The sequence below is a fragment of the Camarhynchus parvulus genome, chromosome 11 (assembly GCF_901933205.1).
Source record: "Camarhynchus parvulus chromosome 11, STF_HiC, whole genome shotgun sequence".
Classification (NCBI taxonomy): Eukaryota; Metazoa; Chordata; class Aves; order Passeriformes; family Thraupidae; genus Camarhynchus; species Camarhynchus parvulus.
In genome coordinates this window covers 12,793,180-12,807,879 of record NC_044581.1, presented here as the reverse complement: position 1 = coordinate 12,807,879, position 14,700 = coordinate 12,793,180, and the positions used below count along the sequence as shown (strand labels likewise).

Here is a 14,700-nt window from a genome sequence, read left to right as displayed (position 1 = left end):
TCATTTGCTACCAGAGAAGGGGCCAGTTATCTGTTCCAGTCATGGAAAACTGAAGACACAGATTAAAAAAAAAAATTCAAATGAAGATTTTAGTTGGTCCAAAAATATTTTGGGACTAAAGGTTTTTTCAAGAGGGGATGCCTCATCTAGCAGGATTTCTCGCACAGGGTGCTACCATGCACTCACCAACTCTCTAGTCTCTTCCTTTTGATGATACCATCAGTGCTGCACAGGGCTTTAAACACCAACATGTACTTGGGGACATCAGGAGAGGCAAAATCCAGAAAAGCTGGTCTGTACATGCTCCCACAGCTCAGAAACACCCAGCACTGCCTCTCCAACCTGCCAGAGCAGTTTGACAGCACTGTGCTATACAGACAAAGCAGTTAAGAGCCAAGTGTGGGTAAAACGGTGAAAACGCTGTCACAGCATCACCTTACCCGGGGGCACTGATGTCCCTAAAGCACTCAGGAGCAGCGTTGAAGCGTGATGTTTCTCACAGGGCAGCTGTGACACCCACAGATGTCACAGAGTGGCAAAACCCCACAGAGCTGAGCGCTGCCCGAGCCCCCGGCAGCTCGCATACAGCACGGAGCTCACCCGCTCCAGAAAACAGAACGAAAGTTCCGATTTACAAAATCCTGGGAGCCGCCCCGAAGCGCCTCAGCGGCGCCCCCGCCGTGAGGGGAGGCCGAGGCGCGGCCCGGCGCGGGGACAGCGCGGCCGTGAGGGAGCGGCCCCGCCGCGGGGACACAGATGGCCGCGGTCGGCAGAAGGACACAAAGGCAGGGGACAGCCGCGGGCAAGGGCAGGGCCGGCCGAGCGGGGCCCGACGAGGGGCAGCTCCGCACAAGGCCGGCCCCGGCCCCCTCCTCCTGGTACCCCCAGGGAACGCTTCCCTTTTTTCCGCAGCAAAGGGCAATCTCTGATGGCTGAACTGAGCTGGCTCTCAGGGCAAGCGCGCACCGCGCTCCTCTGGAGCTGCCTGAGAGGTGATCAGTCAATGTCTTGTCTCTCTCTCAGGGGGCTCCGTGTTTCTCATTTGGACACCTCCTGTCTCCCTCTGTCACCTAATCTGCCAAAATGCTGCTTGGTGTTCCTTTTTGTCAGGAAAGTAACAATAATTCACAAATACACAGATCAAAAGGCATATTCTTCCACTTGCAGGAGAGGGACCTCACAGTTGTTAGGACAGCAGCAAGGTAATAAAAACAGACAAAACTAAGAACAAAGTATTTTACAAGGGGCAAAAATGAGAAAAAAAGGAAAAAGACAAAGCAATGAAGAGCACACCATGCTCCTATCGGCTCCAAAGCCCCGTGGCTGTGGCAGCTCCCACCATCTGGGTTTCTGTGGCTGTACACGCGTTGGGCTCACATGCTCACAGCCAGGACAGCACTTGCAGGGGCCGTCCTTGCCCTGGCTGATCCCTGACAACATTCCACAGGGACACAGCACCCCCGTCCAACCTAGATTGTGCTTCTGGAGGAGGGGATTGCAGAAACCTCCCTGCTTTAAGGCGTGAGCCAAAACACAGAAACCACTTATGCAGACCAGGGCAAAAATCTTCACTGTTCACACTAGAGAGTTATTTACACATTAAAAGCCTGATAAACACACCAAACTCCAGTCTACTCTTAGACATTGGTCAGATAGGGTAACTTGTACACTTTGGGCATGCATGTGAAGATTTACAGGGCAGAATTTTCATTAACTCCACTGGGAGGGCAGTCGGGTTGTGGAGGGACATGGCCCATGGCTCCCTGACTTTTCCCTGCTCAGTAGGGTGATCTTGCCCAATCCACTCAAAGATGTTTAGCACAAAGTGATCAGTCACCCACTCCGTCAAATGGTCCTCAAACGTCTTTTTTTCTGGGAGGCAATTGGCTAAACATTGCTCTTTCCAAAATTTTGAGGCACCTGACCGAAGGTGGCAATCCTTGCTGAAGGTGATGAGTCAGAACAAGAACATACACAAGCATCAAATAGAACACAAACGTGTAAAGCTGCCTACATAGATAAGAGGTGCTGGTTGCTACTTCTTGACTAAGTATCTATGACTATGTGTTTTGGCTGTGTGGGTATGTAGTGAAACTAAATGCAAAGATCATTCAGTGCATAAGGGCTGGTAGACTGCTAAGTCTACTATTAACAAGCACTTGTTAATCTTGTTTATCTATTGTTTATCTTGTTAATTGTTTATCTTGTTAATATGTTGTTTATATGAATTTACATTTCCGTATTTTTCTAAACATGAAGATAGTAAACTGCCTGTATGACATTTCATTACAGATTTAGAATTATTCATGATCTCCAACACTGTACTCGTCCTAATGCCACTGGGATCATAAAGTGACATTTTGCCTAAAGCCCATCCTCAGCCAGCATTTCAGCAGTTCTGGTTTTCGCTTACCTGTGAGTGATCCACATAGGCCGCACCTTGAACAGCCTGTGCCAGCCCCTGTCTGCACCACCACCACCACCCAGGAGCTGCAAGTTACACAGATAGGCAGGGAAACATCACGGGGATTATGGAAAGGCTCTCCAGCCTGTTTTCAATGCGTCATAGCTATTGAAATATAGCTGCCTTTGGAGCCAACATTTCTGACTGTTTTCCAAATGCCTTCAGCAGCACTTCTTGGCCACTAAGAAAAAGGGGGTGAAACCTCAGACATGTACCAGAAGCTGTGATATTATCTTTTTTCCACCTGCAGTTAGGCTCTGTTTTCCCTAGGAGCTTTTAGCGGATACAGGAACTATATACTACCCTGGCAAAGCACTCCCTGGTGTGATTGCAACTGTGGCAGCAAAGCTGTTTTGTACCAGTGCAGGGCTGCTCTGCTCCTGCTCCCCTGTGGCACCAGCAGCACAGGAAGCACCTGACAAAGGCCCCACGTTGTGCTGCAGAGCTCTGCCTGGCAAGGCTCCAGGCCCTGGAAAATGGGGTCAGACACCAGTCTTGCACCCTGGCATAGGCTAAGGATCACCTCTGTGAGCTGCAGGTGTCCAATGTGTCACAGATACAGCTCCATGGCAGGATCAGAAAAGTGGGCAGGTCTCCCTCTGCTTCTTTGCAATAGCTTTCACCCTCACACCCTAAACTGGATTTTTTTGGCCCCTAAGAAAGCAGTTATCAAGGCAGCACCATCCCTTGCCATGTAATGATGACTGTTCATATGGGCCTGGTTATCTCAAAAATACCACAAAATAACCCAATAGATTCATGGCAAACCTCCTGCACATTTGCCCATATTGTCTTAGGAAAGAAATATGTTTAAAAGCTGGCATTGGTCCATTGGTGTTCAAATATTACCCAAACACTATAAGGGCAGAAGAGGACCACAGCTATTTTTCCCAGACCTGGGGGCATAGTCCAACCCCTTTCTCCAACATGACTTGGGCTGCTCATGAGTGAGGCTCGTATGCCAAAAGAGATGAAGAAGATGGAGCAGGAGCCCAGCCCTCACTCAAGCTTTGGAGCCTCTTACCTGTCACAGCACACATTGCAGTTGAGACAGCCACAACACAGCGTGTCACCATACAATAGCAGAAGGCTTTAAGCACTCACCCATCCAAAGTAACACCATTTCACCTCAGAAGGCTGCAAACATCTGCCCTTCTTGTTCTTTAGCCCAGCCTTTTATACCCCTCCTGTTAATGCATTACACCTGTGTGCCCCTCACTGTTCATGCCCTGCCCCTGTGTGCCCTCTGCTCCCTTTGGTGGTTGCTCAGTGCCCCTGGGCACTCCATGGCTCATTGCTGTCAGTGCTGCTCACCTGCTGCTCACAGCTGCAGCTCATTGGGGATGAGGCTTGGCCCAGTCCCACTCCCAGTCACCACAAACTGGGTACCTACACTTACCTTCCAAAGGCCAAGTGGAAAACCAAACTGTCCTTTTACTCTGCCCCTGCCCATGGTATGGTCAGGGCTTGGGACACATGAAACATGAGCTTAAGCACTGCTTGGCACTGCTGGGCTGAGCAGGTTCCCAGCACCCTGACCCACACCCACATTCCCACTAACATGGGGAATATATGCAGCTCCAAACAGGATCCCCACGTGGGGAGTTCCCCGTCTCAGCACAGTGACTGTGCACCTCCTTTTAACTAGTCAGCAGGGAGATGCTCAGACAAAGGCATGAGCTTCAGTACAGCACTACTAAGGCAGTTCCCCGAGCTGCATGGAAACATCAGTTCAACTCTTGGGATTCACAATGCAGTACCTTTTCCTGAAGGTAGAAACCTATGTCTTTTTCATTTCTGAAGGCTTGCCCAGAAGTGATCTAGCATCATGTCAAACCAGTGTCAGGCAAAAAGCCTCCTTTTTCAGTATCTCCATTGTAAGAACCTGCTACCTTTCTTTGGCATGGAGAAGATGGCACATGAGCTCTTTCCACAGCAGCTGCTGTACATTCCCAGGTTTTCTTGCAAAGGCATGTCTATGAGCCTGTACTGCAGGACACTTTTCCATTTCCCATCTTAAAGTAATAAAATTGAGTTAGGAACATGCTTCTATTATGAACAGGAATAATGAATTGGTGATTTCATTAACTAATTTTTCAGCCCGTAAACATCTGTTCTGTGGTTTAGAGAGAAATAATCAGGTTGAAAGTTAATGCTTTTCTCTAGAAATGGATCATTTCAGTGTGATTTTGATGAAGAAACAGTGAGCTAAGAATAATCTAGATGCAAACAGAACTGTCATCTTTGGAATTAAGAAACTAGGAAAGTTTTGTTATATTAGGGTTCGTAAATTTATCACAAGCCACATTTGAGCCTAAACTCTGACTGCCCATTCTAGCAATGTTATTTCAGCAGAATAAAAACCATCTATCACTTGTCTCAAACAGGACATTCTTTTTTGGGGGGGAAAATGGTAACTTTTCTTAAGTTAGGACTGCTCTGGTGCTTCCTACTGTAAAGATGACCCTACTTGAGTTGTGCCTGAAGTTGTGCTTTGATTGTAGCCTTCCCTTACTGTTCTGAAGGAACCATGTGTATGCAACAGGACTATCAACATCAGCAGGGATCTGAATTGTTGAAAACATGGGCTGCAGCATCAACAAGCTGTGCCACCTTTGCACTTGTAAAAAGGCTCACTATATAAACTAATTTAAGCGTTGACTATATGTCCCTGAAAACATATTTCCTACAAAATATCACTTACACGCTCCAAGCCCAGACATGGCCCAATGACAACCAGTTGTGCTCTAGTTCAGTGCAGCGATTTTGGAAGGCTCTGACTGTGCATGTTCCCATGCCACAGCCTTGCAAAGCCTTGTACTTTGTGGGAATGGGTAACCACATCATTTCAGCTGTCACAACTACTGAATATTTATGATGATTATGATTCACTCAAGCCAGAGACACCAGGAGAACTACATCTTTCTAACTTTCCAGAGGTGTCCATGGTCGCTAAAATGACTGTTTCCCTAACCTCCTTACCATAAGATAAGTTTAAAAAGAGTAAAAGAAAGCCTGGCAATTGGCTTTGTTGGCACTTACAGAGAGCTACAGTGCCTGGGGGTCTGAGGTGGGTAAAATATGCAGCCTCCTACCACGGTCTGCAAGGCCTGAGCCAATATCTGTGCATTTGTATACAATGTGGAAACTTTTTTTTTTGTATTGAAACAAAGAAGCACAGAGATATGGCCAAGGCAGCTATAGGTCTGGTTCTTCTATTCTTGCTGAAAAAATTTTAAATATTAATGATTATTAAAAGCTAGCAATACCTTTTCATAGTACATGTTCTTACCTCACCTCAACCTACCGTGGAGCCAGGGAGGTACATCCAGAAGCAAACACAATACCAGACAGACACAGAACCATGGCTTTTGCTTTCCCTCCACCTGGGCTGCAGAGTGCTCTGTGCCATCAGGCGAGTGATCACTGAGATTCAGCCACCCCAGCAGCAATGCAGGGGGCACTGACAGACAGACAAGCTCTGACGCTAAGCTCATGTATTCCCTTTATTGAACTGTACTAGTTATTGCAATCAGATTAAGTCACATTTATAAAGCAGACCATCCAGTTGCACTGAAACCGATTATATTCATTACATAGTTTTAATCACTGTCCGGTGAACTGGCAAATCCAATCAAAGCATTAGTCTTTAATTAAAAAATTAAAAAGAAATATTCAGACAATAGCCAAGCAATCACATCACAATGCACAGTTACCTAAAATTGCAATTAAAAAGCAGTTAACAAAAAAGAAAAAAATCACACCTAATCTTTAACTATCAATATAATACAAGAAGCAACAAAAGGCAACAGCATCAAAGCAGATTTATCTAACACTATAAATTCAGTCAGAAGCAGAAGCTCTAAAGTACACTAGCTGAAGCAGGACAATAAAAAATACTGAGCATGGAATACTTTTAATCTCTTCCATTAATATTCATTTCCAGCTGCTTATAATAGCAGCGCCTCATGGCCAAATCATTAGAGTTTTACATCTGGGTTGCAAATGACACTTTGATTGGATGTAATGTTCAAATGGTCCTCCCCACTGTGCCACCGTCAAGTCTTCTGCAGAGAGGTGTCCTGTAGTGCCAGTGGCTCACTGTGCGTGCTGGCTCAATGTGTGGTTCTGGAAAGACGAAAAAAGGAGACATGCATGAGGGGCAGAATAATAGAAAGCATGCCCATACCCTCCCACTCAGTACCATTTATGCAGAGCTCAACATAAAAGCTTCTCAATTATTACAAAACAAAATGCAATAAAGAAAAAGTACTCATAAGTAACAGCTGCCAATATGACATATTTGCTTTGTTCTGACAGATCTGTTAATGCTGGCATGAACTTAGAAAAAAAAATGCTACAAGCCAAGTATAGTCATGAAGGTTTCCTTTTTTTTTGTCTCCTTTCAATACATATAAAGAAAATGGTAACTTCATAGGCAAAAAAAACTGCCTTTAGGGATTCCCTTCACTGTAACAATTAAAAAAAATAAAAATCTGAAACGTGAGGGAACCCTTGCCATATTTTACTCTTTTATTCTCACTCGTACCGGGTGCAAGCACTGGCAGCAAGAGACACCAGATTGTGACACACACTTCTCAGTCCAAGAAATACTTCGGCAATAACAGCTGAACAGCCAGCTCAGGCACCAGGGTAATATTCCCAGCAGAAAAAAGGCTGGACATGTAACCCAGAAGTTAAATCTCTTTAAAGAATATACTTTTCTCTATTCATTTCTTTCAGCAGTTTAGAGTCTCGTTTGTTCCCATTTTTCCTTTTGGTAGATTTGTAATAGCCTCAATGTCATTGCAGTATCTCACATCAGAGGATGCTGACCTGTCTTGCCATTTTGTGTAGGAGCCAATAAATCTTGGAGCCAACCTCGGAAGCATATTTTTAGAGCAGTACCGATTCACCCACATTTTGTGTTCTGATTAAAACCCCAGTCTTACACATAAGCCTAGATTTATTTGTATGATTACCCAATTATTTAAGCAACTAGAGAAGTGGTTCATGGTGAGGTTTTCTTGAGCTGAGTCCCCAGCATCCCCAAATATAAAAATTCATTTGTGCTATTTGAAGCCTAAGCAATTTCCCTAGTCTCCATCTGCCTAATAACAGAGCCGGGCAAGTCCACCAGCTTGAAGAATAAGTTTTTAAACACAAAATGAATTTTGAATCTAATTATTTATTTACAGTGATGAAGCTTTAAAATAAAGTAAGATATTTTAACTTTTCATAGATCATCTGGTCCTTCTACGCCATCCACAGCTGATCACATCGTGATCAGGATAAAAGAGCAATCCCCCGCTTTATCCAGACATGACATCTCCCTGATGGAGATCGCCCGTGGAAAGAGCTGGTGGGCGGCGGGCGGTGCGGGCCGGCGGCGGTGACCCCGTTTGCGGCAGAGCGGAGCGGCTGTGGCCCCGTTTGTGGCACTCCCAAGCCGCGGCCGCCAGGTGTCACAAGCGCGGCTGAGCTCCGAACCATGGCCCCAGCTCCCGAGCCCCGGCCGGAGCTCCCGAACCACCGCCGCAGCTCCCGAACCCCGGCCGGAGCTCCCGAACCACCGCCGCAGCTCCCGAACCCCCGCCGGAGCTCCCGAACCACCGCCGGAGCTCCCGAACCGCCGCCGGAGCTCCCGAACCCCGGCCGGAGCTCCCGAACCGCCGCCGGAGCTCCGGAACCACCGCCGCAGCTGCCGGCGGTGCCGGCCCGGGCGGCGGGAGCGGGGCAGCACCACGGATGGAGCCCTTGCGAACGAAATCCCAGCTGGGAAATCATAAAGTCGCCGTTCAGCATAGCATCGGCCCTCTCAGACACCCCTGCCTGTGACACTCAATATGCAGAACCACAAATCAGAAATTTGCGAATTGACGGCTGGAACGGCTTTGCTTTTAGACAATTTAACACCACCAAACAAAAAAATTCAATGGATTTTTCCTTTGATATACATGGAAATTTTCCTGGCCTTAAGAAGGAGTGACCTTTGCAGTGCTGGATGTTATTCTCAAGTCCAACAATGACTTTATGGAGGAGGATGGATGGAGCCCTGCACACACAATAGCAGCACTGACAAGAAGCTTGCCCACTAAACCTAGCTGGGGAAGCATGAAAATGTGAAAAAGAATACACAGGCTCCTCTGTGCTCACACACTCCTCAGCATTTTAACAATGGCCATTCCTTGTGCACTTCATTACGGTTCTATTTTTAGGTCATCCTGAATATCAATAAAAAACCCAAAAGGTTTACCATCTTCAAATTGAAAGAAGGGCTATTCGTGGTAGACAAATCCATACTTAGTTAGGCAGTGTCATTTAAAAGATAATGCACAATCAGCACTGGATGCATGACGCACAGCCTACAGTCAGGGAACATGATTTCAAACTTGTGTGGCTGCTGCATTGATTACACCAGGCAGGTCAATAAAGGAATGGTATGTGGCTCTAAATCTGATAATGAAGCTTTTATTGGGAGCCCTCCCTCCTCAAACATCAGCTAATAACATGTTCTGAACATTCCCAATACAAGAAATACACTGGGTTTGGGATCAGAATTTGTCAAAGGAACAAACAGATTGTATTCAAATACTGCAGCCATTTAGAGCTGGGTCAGGCAGGAGCTGAGAAATCAGCTGTGCTATAGGGCTAGGAGTTAAAAAATTACATTTTTCATATGCAAATCTTTATTTTGTCTTAGTATCTTGGGAATGTACCATTTATTCCCCAGGTATCCATTACTGACAATCAATATCTGGCTAGTGCCTGGACCATGCAGTTAATAGACAAAGCCTCATTTTACACAGGGCCTCACAAACAGGTCTGTAATGCCTATGGACACGAGAGCCTGTGTGCTCTGCATCCTTCCCCTGCCTTTCTGAGCACATCCTGCTCAAGCCAAGGGCACAAATGCCAAGTCCTGCACACCCAGGTGCCAGTGAACACTGGGTGAAGGCTAAATAACCACCACTGTGTGTGTTTGAAAGTCCCATGAGAACCTCTCTGTATCCTCTGCAATCCATATAGGTTTCTCACATGCTAAAATGTATTTCAAAACACGCCTTCCAAAAAAGTAGTCTGGCAACTTGTCTCCTATTACTAGCAATTGTCATTTCTTATTTTCTTGCTTCTACTCCGTGTGCCCCGTGCATCTGCAGCTCATTGGAATTGTGCTTTGCAGATGTCAGAAAGCATCTCACCCATTCAGGGCTTATGTCTCTTCTCTCACATGTGTGTTTTCTATATTTGGCCCATGGTTTTTCAAATACCTTTGTTAGGCACTTTTTTGTGTGTCCAGACACGAAAAATTCCCCTGGCTGACCAGACTTTGGGAGTAACTGAAAATCAAGTATTAAGAATGCCCTGTGCCTTAGTAGGAACAGTTTTGACCCCAATGGAGCCACTGGGCTGTTCCAGGCAGCAGAAGGAAATCATAAAGACCAGAAGGAAGCAAGTGCTTTGGAAGATGTGATACTACAGGAGTGCTACCTAAGCAGCCTCAGGAAACTTCACCAACCTTTCCAGCAGGAGGGTGGGCTGGCTGAAAACAGCTCGGGTGTGATTTTTCAACTCCAGAAATTATAGTTACCAAAAAAAAAAAAAAAAAAAAGCCTTAATGGTGGTTTCCAGAGGAAAATAGAGCAGCCACAAAAATGCAGGCCCTCCAGGAACACTCCTGTGTGTGTGTGTGCACATGCCTAGCAGCTCCAAGGCCATCCATACACGTGCCTGTCTGGGGCCAGCAGGAGGCACGACATCATTTGGAAGCTGAACAGGAAAAATTGTTCTTCCCAGCTCCTGTTAGACCCCCTGGTTTCTGCACAGCTCACAGCTGATACCCCACAGAATACATCATTCTGAGACATTATTGCAGCTGGAAAACTCTACAGCAGCACTAAGTCACCTGTCAAGATCAAGTAAGTCACAGCTTATTTATAGGATAAGGTTGGAAAATCTCTTCTTTTCTTAATAATCATGCAAAATGGATAGCAATTCCATTAGCTATGTCAGTGGGAAAAATGCAACCACCCCAAGTCTCGGGGCTGTTGCAGTGTTTAAGTGGAATTTTCTACTGGCTGCAAAATACCCAAATGAACCATTTATGGAAGTGTCTGTGATCAAGGAACTGGGTGATGGGTTTTGCAGGGAATAAAAAGATTTCAAAGAATGGTTAATTATTGTCCATGTAGATATTGATTGTTCTCCAGACCTTCCCTGGAGACACCCCCTGCCTGCCCTCTGGATGCAGATCAAGCCATTTGTGCAGGACATCCACAATGAATATTTCTCAGTTTTTTACATGCATGATTATGAAAACACTGGCATGACAATCTCCATTTTCAGAGCTTTGTGTCAAGAAGGAAAGCATCAGGCTTGAAAGATGATCACTTACAACAGTTCAAAGAACTCTTTACAAGCTATATAAAGATCGAGAGAAAAAACACACACAAAAAGCAGCACATGATGGAGCGAAGCTCCAAGCCAGGCAGTCAAGCTGGGAGTCTCCCACACTGCAACGACACACTGCCAACAAGTCACAGGTGTACTACACAGGAGCAGGTGAAAAAAATAAAATGCAACTGTGAGGGGTGTGATAATGGTTTGGGGCCATAACACATCCAGTCTACAGTGCCATTGTGCATCTGTTATGGATTTAGACATTTTCTATCAGCCATTTATAAATACACTGTCTATGTGCATGAGCACATACCCCTAAAAGACCGTATGTTACACAAAGGTTAAGAAATGGCCTAACAAGGCTGGTGATACCCCACCCCCAGGTAAAATGCATAAGCCTTCTGCAGTGTTACACAGAGACTGGAACTCTGATGAAAGGCTACAAAGCCTCTCTCCCCTTCCAAATGCCACTGAAATGAACAGAAACCATTCCTCAAATAATTTCAATAAGAATTATGGAGATAATAGATTCATGTGACAATTGGCCGACATGAAAACTAACTGGTAATTAGCCATTGGGTGATCTGTTAATCCCAATATTTTTTCTCAGGGTGTGGGGGGCCCTCCAGACCCAGGTAAGAGCCCAGGTAGTTTCTCTCTGCCTCTCCCCACCATGTTCAGGTTTCTGTCACCCCTTCAGGCACTGTCTGATCCTAAGCCCAGAGATCGGGGTCATGGCTGGGGACCATTGGGACAGTGTCTCCTCCTCCCCATTCTCTCTCTTTTCCCTTTACAGAGCAGGGAAACAAGAGAAGTGATGCCTCCACTGACTGCCAACATGCACAGCTTGCCAGACAAAAACTAAACCTCAGATTCAGGCATTGACTTGAAGCAAAGGTTTGTCTCACATTTGAACATATATATATAAAAAGACAAAACAAAACCTCCAAATTGCTACAAACAGAAGCTAGAGTGTCTAAATATTTACGAAATACCATCTGCAGCAATCTTTTTTCAGTGTTTTGCATCTTTTGAATTCCAACTGGTCCAAAAATAAATCTCTCAGCTGTTATTACTCATTACATATCCATAAGCATACACATGTATATGCACAGGTACTATTTCCCTTTAACAGCAATCCATAAAGATAAAAATCTTTATGCCTTGACTTTATAAAAGGATTACTTTAGGCAGAGGACACAAGATGACCCATGCTTTAACCATTGGAGATTATGCTCTCTACAGAAAGCTGTGAGCCTTAAATTGGTGCTGCTCTAATCCTAAACTGGAGAGGCATTCAAGGGATGCCATGACCCAGAAGAGCAAGAGGGGGAAAAAAAAAAAAAAAAAAAGACGCTGAAGGAGGAGGGTGGGAAAGGAAAGAGAAAGCAGAAAAGAAAGAAAGGACAGCAAGCTTGCTTTACAGGGTAAAGTGTTTTTTAATTTTAATTTCTGGTTTCTACTTTCCCTTTGCTATGAGACTCTAAAGAAAAATCACCTTTGCACCCCCTTGCAGTTTGTATGTGCTTATTTTTAGAACTGTTTGACAATTATCCAAGGGTCTAAGACTAACAGATGGCCTGTCTTAAAGCCTCATATGTTCACTAGTTTGCACTTCTGACAAACAGTAAATGTACTCAAGAGTGTGCCATAAACAGGGCTGAATGAATACTCAGAACACAATTTAGTTAATACACTTCATTAAAACTGATAGTGGTAACCAATGTTTCCCATAAAACCAGGTGTTAATTGGCCTTCCAGTTGTTTCAGGTAACTTATGCAGTGACATTTATATGTTTAGATCATAGTTTTTCAGGCAGCACAGTATTACTTCTTTGCTTTCCCTAGGTATTTCACCCACTACATAAAATGCTTGTAACAAGTGAACTCCAAGTTATCATGGTATGCAATAAAAAAAAAAATTGTCAGGCAAGACAGGTTCACATATCCCTTCTTTATTTGAAGAGTCCCTTGAAATGGAGGTAGAGGCAAACGAAAGGTGGCACATCCTTTGTGAAAGGCAACGGCTGCCTGTGTTACGGCTGCCTTCATCTCTGAGCATCTGATAACTTGCCATTCGTCAGTCAGTCCCTGTGTCAGCACACTTTGAGATGGCACTTCAACAAATGCAGGCAGAAAGCTGTCCTTTACAAGTTATTGAACCAGGAAAAAAAATCATTTTGAGTGTCTAAGAAAAGATGCCTGGAGGTTTGGTGTCGGCTGAAAAGCAAAGTTGCCCATTTCCAATGGAAATAGCTGCTTCTGAGTTACTCTGATGCTTGCATGTGATTACTCCAGGGGTAAATACACCTTCCACTGGTGCTGGGACACACAAACACTCATCCACTCATCTGTGCCAGGACTGAGCCGCCCTGGGGTTTCTGTACCCACTGGGAGGATGAGCTGCTTCCCTCAGTGCCTGCTCACCTGGGGGACCCCCTCAGCCCCCCAGAAACCTGCCTGGCTTCTCCTAGGGAAGGTTCGGAATGCGTAACATTTACAGTGGGGCAAAGCCGTTCCGCATGTGACTGTATAAATGCCGACTGGTTTTTCTCAATCACTCTTTTTCCTCCACAGCTGCGGGTGTGGGTGTGCAGGGCTGGCCGAGCCCCACGTGCCACCCGGCCGGCCTTTGTTCCGCCCCGCCTCAGTGTGCTCCTGACCACACTGCTTCTGCCCATTTCAATCCATTCTTGGATTTTGATAGGCGTTTCTCAGTTATTCTGGTTTGAAAAATTACCTTTCTATACAAATACCTTTCTTGGAGTTATTTTTCCCAGCGCCAGCTTCCTCATACCCACTAAGAATTATTAGATGATTTATGAATTTAATTTCTCTTCTAATTCAGGTTGTTTAGTCCTAATCAGACTTCAAAAACTCACCTAAAATGCTTTCCTGTTTCCACTTGAGATTAATAATTTTGTATCATCAGTCTTCTAGATCTGCCATCTCTATTCTTCTCTAAAACTCAGAATAAACCTAGTTGAGCCTAATACAAGTGAACTCCAAGCACAGCCTAAGTCTGGCATAGCCTCTTGTATTCTATTAAATGCCTCACCAATAAGTCTCTATGTTTCTTCCAAAAACACTGGGTAAAAAGCTGAAGCACAAAAGCAAACTGAAGCCTTTGGGAAAATCTCCTTACCACAGCACTTTGGAAATAAAAAACACTGAGGAATACATTATTAAGAGATAACCAGAGTCTTCTGTTAGAGAAACTAGCTGTAAACACACCGTGAGTCACTGAGGCACCCAATGAAAAAGAGGAGCTAATAATACCTGTCCTGAGGGACCACATACTCCTGAGAATTTCACTCAGAAATGCAAATTTATCAGCATCCTTGTAGTCTCCAGTATGCCATGCACAAGATCAAAAATAAGCCGAGGGAAGAACCTTACACTTCCTAAATATAAAGTGAGAGGGACAAATTATTGTTGTCAGAAGTGCATGAAACCATAATATTTTTAGAATACCTTCACTCCTGCCTCAGCCCCACTCTTACTCGCTGACTGGATTCCAGAGCCATTTCTGATCCCAAGAGCAGAAAATGGTTTGCAGGATCCCAGCACAGTGTTTTGCTGACAGTGGTGCTGCTTTAACCTGGGCTTGGTCAGTCCATGTTTTCCTGGGCAGCTGGTCCCGCAGTCACTGGGGTCACGGCCACCCCTGCTCTTCCATGATGTGTCACAAACCCAGCATGCAGCAGCACCAATGAAGTGACCCTCCAAAGCTGTCCTTGACAATGCAAACACCCACCTCCAGTCTATTTTCAAACCTAAGCTTCAGTAACCAGAGAAAACATCTCCTGCCCACAGGGACACTCCTTTGCCCATGC

The 14,700-nt window shown here is 45.2% G+C and overlaps 1 protein-coding gene across 2 annotated transcripts in view; it reads right to left on the bottom strand.

Moving 5' to 3' along the window:
* Window positions 1-5,957: 5,957 nt before the first annotated feature.
* ZNF423 (zinc finger protein 423) overlaps window positions 5,958-14,700 on the bottom strand; it is a 224,784-nt gene continuing 216,041 nt past the window's right edge. For both annotated transcript variants that reach the window (XM_030955690.1, XM_030955691.1), the window contains one exon: window positions 5,958-6,592. In XM_030955690.1, the coding sequence (XP_030811550.1) occupies window positions 6,563-6,592 (30 nt within the window). In that variant the 3' untranslated portion in view covers window positions 5,958-6,562. The remainder of the gene's footprint in view (window positions 6,593-14,700) is intronic.